Source organism: Pseudorca crassidens, chromosome 2 (genome assembly GCF_039906515.1).
Source record: "Pseudorca crassidens isolate mPseCra1 chromosome 2, mPseCra1.hap1, whole genome shotgun sequence".
Classification (NCBI taxonomy): domain Eukaryota; kingdom Metazoa; phylum Chordata; class Mammalia; order Artiodactyla; family Delphinidae; genus Pseudorca; species Pseudorca crassidens.
Genome location: NC_090297.1, coordinates 165,497,138 through 165,512,925, shown reverse-complemented (window position 1 = coordinate 165,512,925; position 15,788 = coordinate 165,497,138). Strand labels below are relative to the sequence as shown.

Sequence of the window (15,788 nt, the reverse complement as noted above, 5' to 3'; positions counted from 1 at the left end):
TGGGAGAAAAGCTGCTTCCCATGTGATCTTACAAGTTGATGACACAAATCACAAACAGCTTTACAAAGAATCTAGTGAAGAGTGGAGGTGACCCCTTCTGGTCCCTATTTCCAATTAGAAAGCACAAACTTAGCTCTTAGCAGAGTAGTGGTAAGGGCTGTTACCCATTTTGATAGCACAAAAAGTCCGGATAGAATTTTTGTATGTTTTACTTGTGACTTCTTATTTCCTGCTCTTCTGACGTACTCAGAAGAAAACAGCTGAAGACACAGTTCAAGAAATCCAAAAACATAAACAAAGAACTTTATTAGCTAAAATACTATAAAACATTATTTATGCTGATCCAGTAATAAACACTGTATGTTTCTTACTTACCCCATTAAAGTCTGTCTGAGATATTTTGCCAAATATTTCCAAGCAGTTATATTTTTAGTGCATCCAGCAAAATCTAAGACTCCAAATAATACCTCCAACCCCAGTTTACGGTGTTCTTCGTTTTCTGCAATGGTCACAACAGTTAGAGTTTACAGAAAGCACTGAAGAGCACAAAGCTAAAAGATTATATTCCACTGATACAGTATCACTGAATCATAAGCCTTCTAGTTTAACAGTTTAAAACAATTCATTATGATCATACTCTCCTGTGATGAATCTGAAGAATTTGATAATTTAGTCCACATTAATGAAGGCAGGGTGGTGAGTCTGACCTCTATATGGGTTTATACTACTGAGAACATTACTTAAGGTACCGGCCCTATTTGGGCATTTTATATATGTTCTCTTCTATTACGAGAAGAACCGAGGTAGTCCCAGTACCTACTGGACTTAGCAAGCGGATTTCCTATGAAGAATTATGTTCTTTTCTATACTGAGGTGAATCCCAGTAAAGATTAAAATAAGCTGAATCATATAAATTGAAGCCGTTTTTCTTTTGCAACCATTGCCTAAATTCTATAGCAGAGGTTAGCACACTTTTTCTGTAAAGGGCCAGACACTATTTAAGTTTTGCAAGCCTTACAGGCTGTCATAACTACTCAACACTACTGTCATAGGGCAAAAGCAGCCATAGACTGCTTTTATATTTTTGTATATAAATAAATGGACATGGCTGTGCTCTAACAGAACTTGATTTATGGAAACAGGCAGGAGGGGACTTCCCTGGTGGTGCAGTGATTAAGAATTCTCCTGCCAATGCAGGGGACACAGGTTCTACCCCTGTTCCAGGAAGATCACACATGCCACGGAGCAACTAAACCTGTGCACCACAACTACTGAGCCTGCGCTCTAGAGCCTGTGCACCACAACTACTGAAGACCGTGCACCTAGAGCCCGTGCTCCACAACAAGAGAAGCCACCACGATGAGAAGCCCACGCACTGCAACCAAGAGTAGTCCCCACTTGCCATAACTAGAGAAGGCCTGGGTGCAGCAACGAAGACCCAATGCAGAAAGAAAGAAAGAAAAGAAAGGAAGGAAGCAAGGAAGAAAGAAAGAAATACTAAAAAAAAAAAAAAAAAACAGGCAAGAGGTGGTTCTGGCCCATAGCCACAGTCTGCTGAGCCACAGTCTATAGCTTGTCTGCACAAAGAGATTTAAAACAAACTACTTACCTGATTTTCTCAGTAATCTATGGAATTCTAACATCAGTTTATGAGATGGTACAATCTGATACAAAATCTGGAAGAAAAGATAATCTTGTAATTTTTACACATTCGAAAGGCAAGATCTCTAATTTCAGCTTACTTTCAAATAAAGTTCTTACTATCTAATATGCCCTTGGTAAAGGAATCAAGGATTTAAAAGATACTTTGCTTTGTTTTTTTTTTGCGGTACGCAGGCCTCTTACTGTTGTGGCCTCTCCCGTTGTGGAGTACAGGCTCCAGACGCGCAGGCTCAGCGGTTATGGCTCAAGGGCCCAGCCACTACACGGCATGTGAGATCTTCCCGGACCGGGGCACGCACCCGTGTCCCCTGCATTGGCAGGCGGACTCTCAACCATTGCGCCACCAGGGAAGCCCAAAAGATACTTTGCTTTTATCCAGTTCAATTATGGTATAGAAAGGTGTTCTATGTAAAGCTATTTAAAAAAAAAAAAAATCCCTCCTAATAACAAGATAGTTGGTTGGGAGGGTGGGGGGATGTGGATAGACGGAGACATTTTTATTTTCTCTATACTTATACTGTTTACCACACTTAAAAACTTAATTTCTTTTCAGTAGCCAGGACTGAGGAAAAAAAATAAAAAGAGAATCAATATCACATAGGAAAGATATTTAATATTTATTGATCACAAAAGGTCACAGAATATACAAAACAAAACCCAAAAAAAGACAAGGCTAGTTATTTTGGAAGATTGTGTTCAGGAACACAGTACATTAAGAGTATTCAAGTCAATATTTTTACAATCTTTTTACACAATAGGGACAAGTTAAAGGTTTTTCTTTCTAAAAATAGGATGGACAATTTTTATGAATATGCAAAAAATAGGATTGAAAGTATATTTCTCACTTAAACACATTTAATATTAGAGATGAATTTATTCTGTCTGCTGCTGAGGTAATTTAACCTTACACTGAAATAATTTCCCACAAAATGAAAAGTAAATTTGTTCATTTCTCTTAATAGTTTTTAAATTAGAGATCAATCAACATGATCAATATACCAATATCAGAGAGTATTATTAAAACTCAGTTTTTACAAAATCACATTTTCTTTTTTGATTTAGGGAATTCTGTATATGGTTCAATTCACTTAGATTTTTAAAAAATATTTTATTGAAATATAACATATGTACTAGAAAGGTACACAAATCATGAGTGTGCCATTCAATAAACTTTCACAAGTTATACATACTCACATAATCAGCACCCAGATCAAAAGATAGAACACTATCAGAACTCTGGAAGTCTTTCATCAGTTTTGTAAAATTCTTAGCCATTGACTCATTAAATATTGTCTCTGCCTGTTTGTTTGCCTTTGAACCCCATTCTCTCTACTTTCCCTGGGCTCCAATTACAAGTAGTTCAGACCTTTCACCAAGTCCTTTGTACACTCTTTTCTGCACTTTTTATCCCTTTTGCTCTTCCTTCTTTAGCCTGATTTTCTACACAGTTCATTAATTCTCTCTTCTGCTATGTTCAATCTATTTAAACCCATTTATTGAGTTAATTTCAAATACTGTATTTTTCAAAAGGAAAACCAGAATTTCTCTAAATCTATCTTGTCTTGAAGATAAGTGTTGAATACAGTTATTTTCTATTCCATTTTTTTAAAGTCTTTTCAGAACACCATTAATGAATGACAACCTGAGTGAAGTTCAGCATCTTGCTTTTGTTGTAACTGTCCTTAGTATTTTCTTGCACAAATGGGTAAAGAGAAATCTTGAAGAGTAAAATTAAAATAGCAACTTTAAAAGTATATTACGCAGTTTGCAGGTAAGACTGTGGTACTGATATTAAGATAGACATATAAATCAATGGAACAGAATTCAGTGTCCAGAAATAAACCATATATATCCATGATCAATTGATTTTGACAATGGTGCCAAGACAATTCAATGGGAGTAAGAAAATTCCTTTCAACAAACAGTGCTGGGACAACTGGATATCCACATGGCAAAAGAATGAAACTAGACCACTACATCACACCACATACAAATATTAACTCAAAATGGATCAAAGACCTAAAGGTAAAAACTAAAATTATAAAACTGTGAAGAAAACCTAGGTGTAAATATGTGTTACCTTAGATTAGGCAATAGTTTCGTAGATATGACACAACTAAAGCACAAGCAACCAAAGGAAGAACAGTAAATTGGACTTTATCAAAATGCATCATTTTTGTGCTTCAAAGAACACTATTAAGGGAACTCCCTGGTGGTCCAGTGGTTAGGACTCGGCACTTTCACTGCCGAGGGCCTGGGTTCAATCCCTCGTGGGGGAACTAAAATCCCGCAAGCCGCACCACTCAGCCAAAAAAAACCCATTATGAAGAAAGATAAAGATAACCCACAAAAAGGGAGAAAACAGAAAATAGTTGCAGATCATATACCTGATAAGGGTCTAGTACCCAGAATATATATAAAGAACTCTTACGTGTCAACAACAAAAAGATAAGCAACCCAATTAAAAAATGGGCAAAGGAATATTTCTCCAAAGAACATAAACGAATCGCCCATTAGCACATGAAAAGTTGGTCAACATCATTAGTCATTAGGGAAATGCAAATCAAAACCACAATAAGATACTACTTCCCATCTACTAGGATGGCCATAATAATAATAATAATACAGTAACAAATATGAGCGAGGATGTGGAGTAATTAGAACCCTCATACATTGCTGGGGAGAACGTAAAGTTGTGCAGCTCCTTGGCAAAACAGCTTGGCAATTCCTCACAAAGTGAAACATAAAGTTAGCATATTCTGGTGATTCAGCTTCAAGGTATGTATACCCAAGAGAACTGAAAACGTATGTCCCACAAAAAGTTTTACACAAAAGTTCACAGAAGTATTATTCATAATAGCTGAAAAGTAAAAACAACCCAAATGTCTATCAATTGGTTAATGGATAAACAAATGTTGTATATTCATACAGTGGAATAATACTGAGACGTAAAAAGGAATGAAGTACTGACACATGCTACAACATGGATGAACTTAAAAATATGCTAAGTGAAAGAAACCATTCACAAAAGGCCACATATTGTATGACTCCATTTATATGAAATGTCCAGAACAGACAAATCTATAGAGACAGAAAATAGATTAGTGGTTACCTAGGGTTTGGGTGGAGAGGGTAGGTGTGGGCTAATGGGCACAGTATTTCTTTGGGGGGGGGGGTCATTAAATGTTCTATAATAGATTATGATAATGGTTGCACAACACTGTACATATACTAAAAAAATTGGATTGTGCATTTAAAACAGTGAATTTTATGTTATGTAAATTCTATCTCAAAAAAGCTGTTAAGAAAATGTAAAGTGCCTTGAATCAAGAATAAACCAGATTTTCTTTAAAAACATTTTTTTAAGTATTATGCAGTAAAACAAAGCCTGTTGAAAACTTTATAAAATGTACAGTTTCCACATCTGAAGGTTTGATGTCAATTTTGATGACTATACAAGTACAGATTAGAGCTAATTGGCTTTTTAAAAGGAAGACGTAGAAAAGGATTTTTCTCAGTCATTTGTATAGGCTGAAAAGGACCTTTCTTTTTCCTCTAAAATATGATTAGAAACTGACCATGAAATATATAAAGAACTCCTAAATTCAATAACAAAAAACTGAAACACCTAGTTCAAAAAAGGGATGTAAACAGACATTTCTACAAAGAAGGCACACAAATAACCACTAAGCACATGAAAAGATGCTCAACATCACTACCCTCAGGAAAATGCAAATCAAAATAAAAATGAGATACCGCTTCGTACACCTCAGGAGATCTATTATCAACTTCTTAAAAAAGAAAAGTAACAAAGTGTTGATGAGGATGTGGAGAAATTTAAACCCTCATGCACTGCTGGTGGGAATGTAAAATGGTACAGCTGCTATGGAGACAGCTTGATGGTTCCTCAAAAGGTTAAACAAAGAAGTATCATATGATCCAGCAATTCCACTCCTAGGTATATACTTAAAATAACTGAAAGCAGGGACTCAGACACATACTGTACACCAATGCTCATAGTGGAGTCATCCACAAGAGCCAAAAACTGAAAAGAACCCAAATGTCTACCAAGAGATGAATGGATAAATAAAATGTGGAATATATTTGTATAATATATATATATATAATGGAATATTATTCAGGCTTAGAAAGGAAGGAAATTCTGATACATGTTATAACATGGATGAATCTTGAAAACATTATGAAATAAGCAAGACATAAAAGGACAAATACTGTATGATTCCACTTAGATGAGGTTCCTAGAATGAGCAAACTTATAAAGAGACAGAAAGTAGAATAGAGGTTGCTGTATGCCTGAAACTAACACAGTATTGTAAATCGATTATACTTCAATATATTTAAAAAAAAAAGTAGAATAGAGGTTACTAGGGGTTGGGGGAGCCTATTGTTTAATGGATACAGAGTTTCTGTTTGTGATGATGAAAAAGTTCAGGAAGTAGACAGTGGTGATGGTTGCACAAAATTGTGCATGTACTTAATGGTAATGCCATTAAAATGTGCACTTGAGGGACTTCCCTGGTGGTTCAGTGGTTCAGACTTCGAGCTTCCAATGCAGGGGGCGCAGGTTCAATTCCTGATCAGGGAACTAAGATCCCAGATGCCAAATAGCGCGGCCAAAAAACAAGAAAAAATGTGCACTTGAAAATGGTTAAAATGGTAAATTTCATATTACATATATTTTACCACAATAAAAAAAAATTTAAGGAATACCATATACAGTAACAATCCCAAACTTGAAAGACTTAGGGGTAAATTTAACAAAATATATACACTAAAAACTACAAAACATTTCAGAGAGAAATAAAATACCTAAATTAATGGAGAGACATACCATGTTCACAGTTTGGAAATCTCAGTATTACTAAGATGTCTATTCTCTCAAAATTGATCTACAGATTCAAAATCCCAAGATATTTTTTGTAGCAACTGACAAACTGATTTTAAAATGTACATGAAAAGTCAAAAGACCTAGAGAAGCTAAAAGCAATTTTGAAAAAGGACAAATTTGTATGACTTCCATGACATGATTCCAAGACTCGCTGTAAAGCTACCATAGTCAGGATGTGTGGTATTGGTATACGAATGGAAATACACATCACTAGAACACAATAGAGTCTATATGCATGGTCAATTGATTTTCAACCAAGTTACCAGTGTAATTCAACAGGTAAAGGATAGTCTTTTCAACGACCCTTACCTCACACTACACAAAAAAATTAGCTCAAAACCTGTCCCAGACCTAAACATAAAACTGTAACACTTCTCGAAAACAAAACACAGAAGAGAATCTTCATTATCTTGGAGTAGGCAAAGATTTCTTAGACAAAAAATACTAACTGTAAAAGAAAAATGAGTAAATTGTACTTAATCAAAATTAGAAATTTCTGCTCTTTGAAAGATACTGTAAAGAAAACAAAAAGGCAAGCCACAGACTGGGAGAACATATTTACCATCCATATACCTGACAAAGGACTTGTACCCAGATTATATAAAAAAACTTCCAAATCAATAAGACAAATAAGAGAAACTGAACTTTCATACTTTGATGGTGGGAATGTCAACGGTATAGTCTCCTCAGAAAACAGTTGTGCAGTTTCTTAAGTTAAACATATACCTTCCAGCAATTCCACTCTTAGGTAACTACCAAAGAAAAATGAAAATATATGTGCACACAAAAACTTGTACATGAATGTTCACAGTGGTATTCATAATAGCCAAAGAGTGAAAATAACCCAAATGTCCATCAAGAAGTGAATGTATAAAAATGGAATAATACTCAGCAGTAATAAGGAACAAATTACTGATACAATAATATGGATAAATCTCAAAAACATTCTACTGAGCAAGAAAATCCAGACCTAAAGAAAAAAAAAAAAGAGTACATACTGTCAGATTTCATTTATATGAAATTCTAGAAGAGATAAAACTAATCTATAGTGACAGAAAACAGATCAGTGACTGCCTGGGGCCAAGAGTACATGGGCAGCTTGGCTGCAAAGGGAAATGAGGGACTTTCTAGGGTGATGGAAATGTTCAATATCTTAATTATTATGGTGTTACATGGATGCATATATTTGTAAAAATGCATCCCAGTGTACATTTAAAATATCTGTTTTATTGTATGTAAGTTAAATTTCAATAAAGATGATTTCCTAAAAAAAAGCAATGCAGAACTTTCCAACCAGGGTGACAAAACAGTTTCTGAAATATTGATCCTCTCCCCTCCGTCTCACTTGGGCAGAAGATGGGGGAATGGTAGTGATGGGGGGTCTGCCGGGAGGCTGCAGCCTCCTGTCTTTACCTCAGTGTGCCATACATACACTGTCATTTTCTCTGGATGTTACAACATGAAAGTTGGGAAGCAGTGACCTAAGAATGTCTTAAAGTAGATCCCCAACCCTGTTCAAACACTGACATAAAAATTCTCTACCTTAAGCACACTTATCAGTTTCTCTCTTGGTGCCTTCTCTCTCTTTAAAAAGTTGTATAAGTAGATATGAGCATTTGGATTTGATGGGAACTTTTCATCATAGGCGTAATTGGTAAGCACCTCTCGGGCTCCATCTTGATCCCCATAGAATTCCAGCATCTATATAAAATAAGTCATGATATCTTAGCTAAATTCTGTAAGATAGCTATAGGAAATATCATGTACAACTTAACTTTATTGATAAGCACAAAAAAAGTCATACAACTGAAAAACAGCATTTACTATATAGGGAACAATAGTGATGCCAGTTTTTGCTTCCAACAGCATATGTTACAACCTCCATAGAACACAGAAGATCATAAAAAAGGCCTACATGGTTTCCCATTTTTCCCTTATCATATTTCGTTACTGAAAAATGCAGCAACTTCAACATAAGAAGTGTTCCTATGAGAAATAAAGTCTTCAAAGTAGGGCACATTAGGACCAAAAAAAGACCATACGATGCAACTAACCTCAGTGCCCTACATAACTTTAGCCACAAAAGGAGTGCATAAGGAATTATAATTCCTTTCCTTTCATTCCTTCCCGTCCTGACACAGGAATTTCCAGATTCACTAGCATACGGTTTCAGAGATTATCTTCGGACAGCATAATTATCACTTTAGCACTAATGAAACTTTCAAAAAGCAAGGGACTTCAGCATCCATGGATACTGAGGGACTACTGTATTTGGCCATGACACATTATCCAATGGTGAAAATAAACACAGTAACGTTTACAGTATATTGGTAAAATAAACAAAACTTATCCAGACCAAAAAGAAGCATCATATTCTTTTAATTTTTAAACAATTTTTTCCATTAGTTCCTTTCTGATCAATAAAGACTAAGCTTATAACAAAATGAAACTAATAAAACCTTATGAAAAGTTTACTTACCTCTACATAACTCTTCACAAAAGGGTCCCAAACTCCAGGAATCTGAATCAATGCACAAAGGTTTATAGATGTCTTCCAGCTGTGGTTGAGCATATTCTGGGACGCTGTGTTGTAAGCATAATCATCCTCATCTGTCCAAAGACAAAAGATTTTTTAAAGTATTCAGTACTGAGGACTTCTGCAGAATCAGTACTCAGTAACCTACCCACAAGAAAAGCTCAGACCCTGATGGCTTCACTAGTGAATTCTAACAATCACTTCAAGTATAGTACTAATTCATCACAAACTCTCCCCCTAAAAAAGGACAGAGAGAAAACACTTCGCAACTGATCTATGAGATCAGAATCACCCTGATACCAAAACCAGACAAAGACAACACAGGAAAATTACAGACCAATATCTCTTATAAGTATAGATGCAAAAATTCTCAACAAGATACTAGCAAACTGAATCTAGCAACACATAAAGTGGGATCTATTCCAGGAATGCAAGGTTGTTTAACATCTGAAATCAATTAATACAATATTCCAAATCAACAGAATAATGACAAAAACCTCATAACCATCTCAATTGTTGCAGAAAAAGCATTTGGCAAAATTCAATAACCTTTCATGATAGACACACTGAACATCTAGGAAAAGAAGGAAGTTCTTCAATCTGATAAAGGGCATCTTATGAAAAACCCACAACTAATATCAGAATTGATGGTGAATGACTGCATGCAAGAGAGAATGTCCTCTCTTGCAACTTCTATTCAACATTATAATGGAGGTTCTAGGCAGGGCAATTCAACAAGAAAACAATACAAACAATGTCCAGATTGGAAAGGAAGAAGTAAAACTATCTCTACTTGCAGATGACATGATCTTGTACATGGAAAATCCTAAGAATACATTAAAAACTTATTATAACTAATAAATGAGTTGAAAGTTGCATAATATAAAATCAACGCACAATAGTCAATTGTATATCTATACACCTGCAATGAACAATCCAAAAATGAAATTAGGAAAATAATGTCATTTACAATAGCATCAAAAACGATAAACTACTTAGGTATGAATTTTACAAAAGAGACATAAAATTATAGTCTGAAAAGTAGTATTGTTCAAGGAAATTAAAGAAGACCTAAATAAATAGAAAAGACATCCTGTGTTCATGGGTTGGAAGATTTATTAAATTAATCTATAGCTTTAATGCAATTCTTATCAAAGTCCCAGCTGGCTTGTTTGCATAAATGACAAGCTGATCCTATAATCCATATGGAAATGCAAGGGACCAGGAATAGCCAAAACAATCTTTAAAAAGAAGAACAAATTTGGAGGATTCACACTGTGACCTCAAAAGTTACTATAAAGCTACAGTAATTAAGACTGTGATATGGGCATAAGTATGGATATATATAGATCAATGGAAGAAAATTTAGAGTCCACAAATAAAACTTCATATATGGGCAACTGATTTTTGATAAGGGTACCAAGACAATTCAGTGGGAAAATAATAGCCTTTTCAATAAATATGCTGGAACAACTGAATACCCACATGCAAGATAAAGTTGAACCCCTACATACCTCACGTGATATGAAAAAATTAACTCAAAATGAATTAGAAAACAACTGTAAAACTATATAACTCTCAGAAGAAAACATAAGTCTAAATCTTCGTGACCTTGGAGTAGGCAAAGGCTTCTTGGATGCGACAACAAAAGCACAAGCAACAAAAGAAAAAACAAACAACTTCATCAAAATTAAAACCTTTTGTGACTCAAAAAACATCTAAGAAAGTAAAAAAGATAACCCACAGAATAGAAAAAAAAACACTTCCAAATCCTACACCTATCTGAAAAGGGACTTGTACCTAGAATATATAAAGAACTCTTACAACTCAATAATAAAATAATAAGTAATTCAATTAAAATAGGAGAAAAGGATCTGAATGCAAATTTCTCCAAAGAAGATATACAAATGGCCCACAAGCACATGAAAAGATGCTCAACATTATTAGCCTCTAGGGAAATGCAAATCAAAACCACAAGATACTACTTCACACCCAGCAGGACAGCTATATCAAAGACAGATAATGGCAAGTGTTGGGAAGGACGTGGAGAAATTAGTACCCTCCTCATACACTGCTGGTAGGAATGGAAAATGGCACAGCTGCTTTGGAAAGAAAACAGTCCAGAGGTCCCTCAAAAGTTCACAGCAACATTATTCAAAATAGCCAAAAAGCGGAGAACAACCCAAATGTCCATCACCCAATAATGGATACATAAATGTGGTATATCTATACAATGGAATATTAATAAATAAAATAAATAAAAAGGAATGAAGTGCCATTACATGCTACAATGTGGGTGAACCTTTAAAAACATAAGGCTAAGTGAAAGAAGTCAGTAACAAAGAAGTCAGTCCTACATATTTTAGGACTCCATTGTATGAACTGTCCAGAATAGATAGATCTCTATCTAGAATAGATAGATCTCAGCAATGTTGTGATCCTTAATCTGGGTGTAGTTACATGGATGTTTGCTTTATAATTATCCATTCTACCAGACATTTGTTTTACACACTGTTTCAGGATATATTTCACAATCTTAAAGGTTTAAAAAGAGAATCAGTCTTTCGAAAGCAAGCTGATAGAAGCACAAAACACTTTTTGGTACCAGTGCCACTTTTTGGCCAAAAAAGTAGCCCCCACCCCCAAACAGGGATTGGTATTCTCTTCCCAGTGGGTCAATTGAATAAATATCAATATGAACCTGGAAATGAAGTGGTAACAGGAAAGTAGGTATGAAATGATATCCAAAAAAATGGTTAAGAAAGAAAGGCAGATCCCTGAGTAAGTACAAGTTAGGTATGGATTTGCCATGGAAGGGGATTCCCAGCCGCCAAGTGCATCAAAGCTAACGAGCACAGGCCACAGCAGCAAGGAAAAATCCCAAACCAGCTCTGAGCATACATTCACATGTTCCATTCTTATGAGCTGGTTATACAGAACTAGTTCTAACTTTTTTTTCTCATTAAACAGACACATGAGGTTAAAGACCATCTAAAGAGCGCCACATATTATCCCATCTTTATCTCTTGTTGCTACAGAAGAGTGTCAGCTGCAGAAGGTACTGAATTATCTATCCATGGGAGTGATGGTGTAAATGCCACATTCCAACTGCTTTAATCATCATATATTTGCTTGAGTTCTACTTAAAGTGTAGGAAGAAAAGTAAATACTGACTTTAAAACTTACCTAAATCAGTATCAGCAAGCCTTTACGGCAGGCATTATGGCAAGGTTAGCAAAAGAAACAGAGAACAGATATATGACCTCAAAAGACTGATGAGTCTACACAGGGAGATACAACAAAAAACACACATGAAAAAACTTAGAATGACTAAAAAGCAAAAGGTGAAGAGCCAAATGATATAGGCTGAACATGCAGCTGATACGTTAGACTTAAGGTAAAATAAGGCGGGGTCTAATGAGTCTTGAAGGGCAGATGGCATTCTAGAGGAGGAGAATGCACAAAGGCCTCACAATATTATCATGATGAAGACAGCATTTCCGAAGTGTCTTGGGGGAGATCAAAGATGGGAAACAGGGGCTTCCCTGGTGGTGCAGTGGTTGAGAGTCCACCTGCCAATGCAGGGGACATGGGTTTATGCCCCGGTCCGGGAAGATCCCACATGCCGCGGAGCGGCTGGGCCCGTGAGCCATGGCCGCTGAGCCTGCACGTCCGGAGCCTGTGCTCCGCAACGGGAGAGGCCACAACAGTGAGAGGCCCGCGTACCGCAAAAAAATAAAAAAAAAAAAGATGGGAAACAGGAGGGAATTTTGAGATTAGTGAGCCCACATGCCCAGAGACCAAGGAAATACTATCACATAAGGACAGTAAGGAAACACTGCTTAACACAAATGACGTGATAAATGTCAGAACTGAGACTTGGGTGGAGGATGTGAAAATAGAAAGGAAGGGGTCATTCCTAGAGGAGTTATGGAGAAAAACTATACAAGGGAAAAAAAGTACAGAGAACGATCACACAGCTCCAAAGAACAGAAATTTAGGGACAGGAGAGGATGACATCACCACAGAAAGTCAGTTTGAGAACACATAGTTAATTTTTGGGGTGGTCAGTAAAGAAAGAAAACTGTCTGTTCTGACCTTTATACAAAAGTGAAACAACATTATCTTGCCCTACTCTTTAAACGTATTTTCCTAAGAAACAACATTATGAAACAAACTAAACTCCACTGTAAACACACAGGAAATAATGCTTCTTATATGCAATAATGCCTGCTGAAGAAAATTTGTAACCTATCGTAGAAATCATGTTTAAGAAAGCAGTGAATCTAAAATGGTCATGAACTTAATCTATGAATCACCTAATTGATGTCTGAAAAGTTTTTTTAAATATCAGAAATTTTATAAAGGATGATCAAGAATTTTACATCCACAGAAATGTCTGTTCTCTGTACTATCTAGATAAAGCCAAGCTTGGAAGTAGGGGAATTAGATTACTCCTCCAGACCCCTTCTGTCCCTCTGAGTCAGTCTTACTACTTATTACTCATATTCACTCACCAAGCTGAGACAATTCCATCTTCTTTTTAGACCAAATATAATACTGCAAAAGCCCTTTATAGGCCTGAATAAGGTTGATTAACACTTCCTGAGAAGACGACTTTTCACCGTATCGCCATGTCTCTGCCTGGCTGAGATTTCTGTTCGCATCCTCAAGCATACCATGATGCAGAAGGTATAATGCATGTTGTAAGGAGATCTGCAACAATAAGAAAAAGCCCACCGTCATATAGGTCATTAAATAACCCTTAGTCAAAAAGCTCAGTAAATATATGATACATTCAGGCTAAGACCTTGGTAGGACACAAATGTTGGAGCAATATTGTCCTCATCAAAAATTTCAATCTAGCAGAAAGACAAATGAAAAATTATCATTATGTAAATGAGAACTAAATTATATAAACTTACAAAGAGAAGGCAGTGTGAAAAGAACAGGGACGTTGAAGACAGAGTCCGGGCTCAAATGCTACTTTAAAGCTACATAAACCTGAGTAAGTTACTCTCACCCTTTGTGAGTCTCCTCTTTTATATGGAACAATTATTATTAACCCTTTTGAAGGGCATTAAGGGGATTAAGTGAGATGATATATTTGTATACTACCTAATACCTAGTTTAGCCCATAGCAGACAATAAATTATTTTATACATGTTCTATAAACTCAGAGAAAACATCTTAATAAGGGGTGTTGAAGAATGGCACTGGTTCAAATGGAAAGTGTATGCCTGATACAGGAGAAGCAATAAGAATAATTCCACACAGAAGGGAGGGGCAATATAGGTGTGGTAATCTTAATAAGAGGTACAAACTAATATGTGTAAAATAAGCTGCAAGGATACATTGTACAACACAGGGAATATAGCCAATATTTTACAATAACTGTAAATGGAGTATAAGCTTTAAAAATTGTAAATCACTATACTGTACACCTGTAACTTACACAGTATTATACAGCAACTATACTTCAATTAAAAAAAAAAGAGTAATTACACAAAGAACGAGCAATACAAATAGGGAGGACATTAAGGAGGAGAATAATGGGAAGTACAGTTAATCATCTGAACAGAGTCAGAGTTCAAACCTTCATCTTAAACTACTGTAATAATTTCTCAACTGGTGTCTCTAATCCTGCCCCCACTACAATCCATCTTCCACGTGACCGCCAAGGAAATCTCATTAGTCATTTGTGTAAAATCCTTCAACAGTTCCCATTGCCTATAGAATAAAAATCTAAGCTCCTTAGAAATGGCACACAGAGTTCAGCTTCCCCTGGCTTCTACCCACATGATTTTTAGAGTAACTAAAGCATTAGACACAGAGCTATTAAACTCTTTATTATCTCCTGCCATGCTAGACTACTCTTTCCTGCAGTATGCACTGTGAATACCCACTAGCTTTATCAGACTCATCTCAAGCCTCACTTCCTTTCTTTCCCGACTCCCCTATTCATTCAATCCCAGCCCTTTCCAAAATTCCAGAGAGCCGACCATTTTCCACTTTGTCTTCTCCCTGTACAGTACACTTCTACTATGGCACCCATAACCATTTATTCCATTTACATGCCTGTCTCCCCCTACTGCAAGAACCACGGCTAGCACATTGTCTGGAAAACAGCAGCAAGTGTTTTTAAAATTGTTAACAGCAGAACATGTTTTATTGCCTATCCTAACTACCACCCTCAGACTCCAGAGTATGAAATAAGGTTCCTCTCAGGTTTCTTTACTTCAACTGAGTAGATTCCATGAGCTTAAAAGGATCTAGCCAATAATTTACTTAAAACTCTACCTTCCCTCCCCAATCAAATGGCTATCCAGTTTCTCCCTGAAAGAAGAAAATGGGAGCACACAACACCAAGGCAGACTATTCCCTTTTTCCAATTGTTCACTTACAAAATTCTTCCTAAAGTAGAACCATATGCTGCCTCCATTTAGTTTCTACTTGTAATGTATGTGGTCTACCAGAAAATAAGATCATAAGGGAGAACATGGCACATAAGAGAAGCAAAAAAGTTTTCCTAAATTAATAAAATCTGAAAAGAATCCTAAACTAGGTAAAATCATTTTTCAAAATTAGAGAGCAGTGGGAATATAAAATGCTACAGCCACTATGGGAAACACTTTGGTGGGTCCTAAAAAAGTTAAACATAGAATTATATGTTCATACATA

General features: G+C 36.0%; 1 protein-coding gene across 5 annotated transcripts in view; it reads right to left on the bottom strand.

Annotated features, from left to right (window-relative positions):
• Nucleotides 1-15,788, bottom strand: part of TAF1A (TATA-box binding protein associated factor, RNA polymerase I subunit A) — a 36,695-nt gene that overhangs the window by 7,572 nt on the left and 13,335 nt on the right. For all 5 annotated transcript variants that reach the window (XM_067729702.1, XM_067729700.1, XM_067729698.1 and 2 more), the window contains exons 5-9: nucleotides 13,625-13,823; nucleotides 9,051-9,181; nucleotides 8,114-8,272; nucleotides 1,610-1,676; nucleotides 376-499 (exon numbers count right to left, since the gene is read on the bottom strand). In XM_067729702.1, coding sequence (XP_067585803.1) covers nucleotides 376-499; nucleotides 1,610-1,676; nucleotides 8,114-8,272; nucleotides 9,051-9,181; nucleotides 13,625-13,823 — 680 coding nt within the window. The remainder of the gene's footprint in view (nucleotides 1-375; nucleotides 500-1,609; nucleotides 1,677-8,113; nucleotides 8,273-9,050; nucleotides 9,182-13,624; nucleotides 13,824-15,788) is intronic.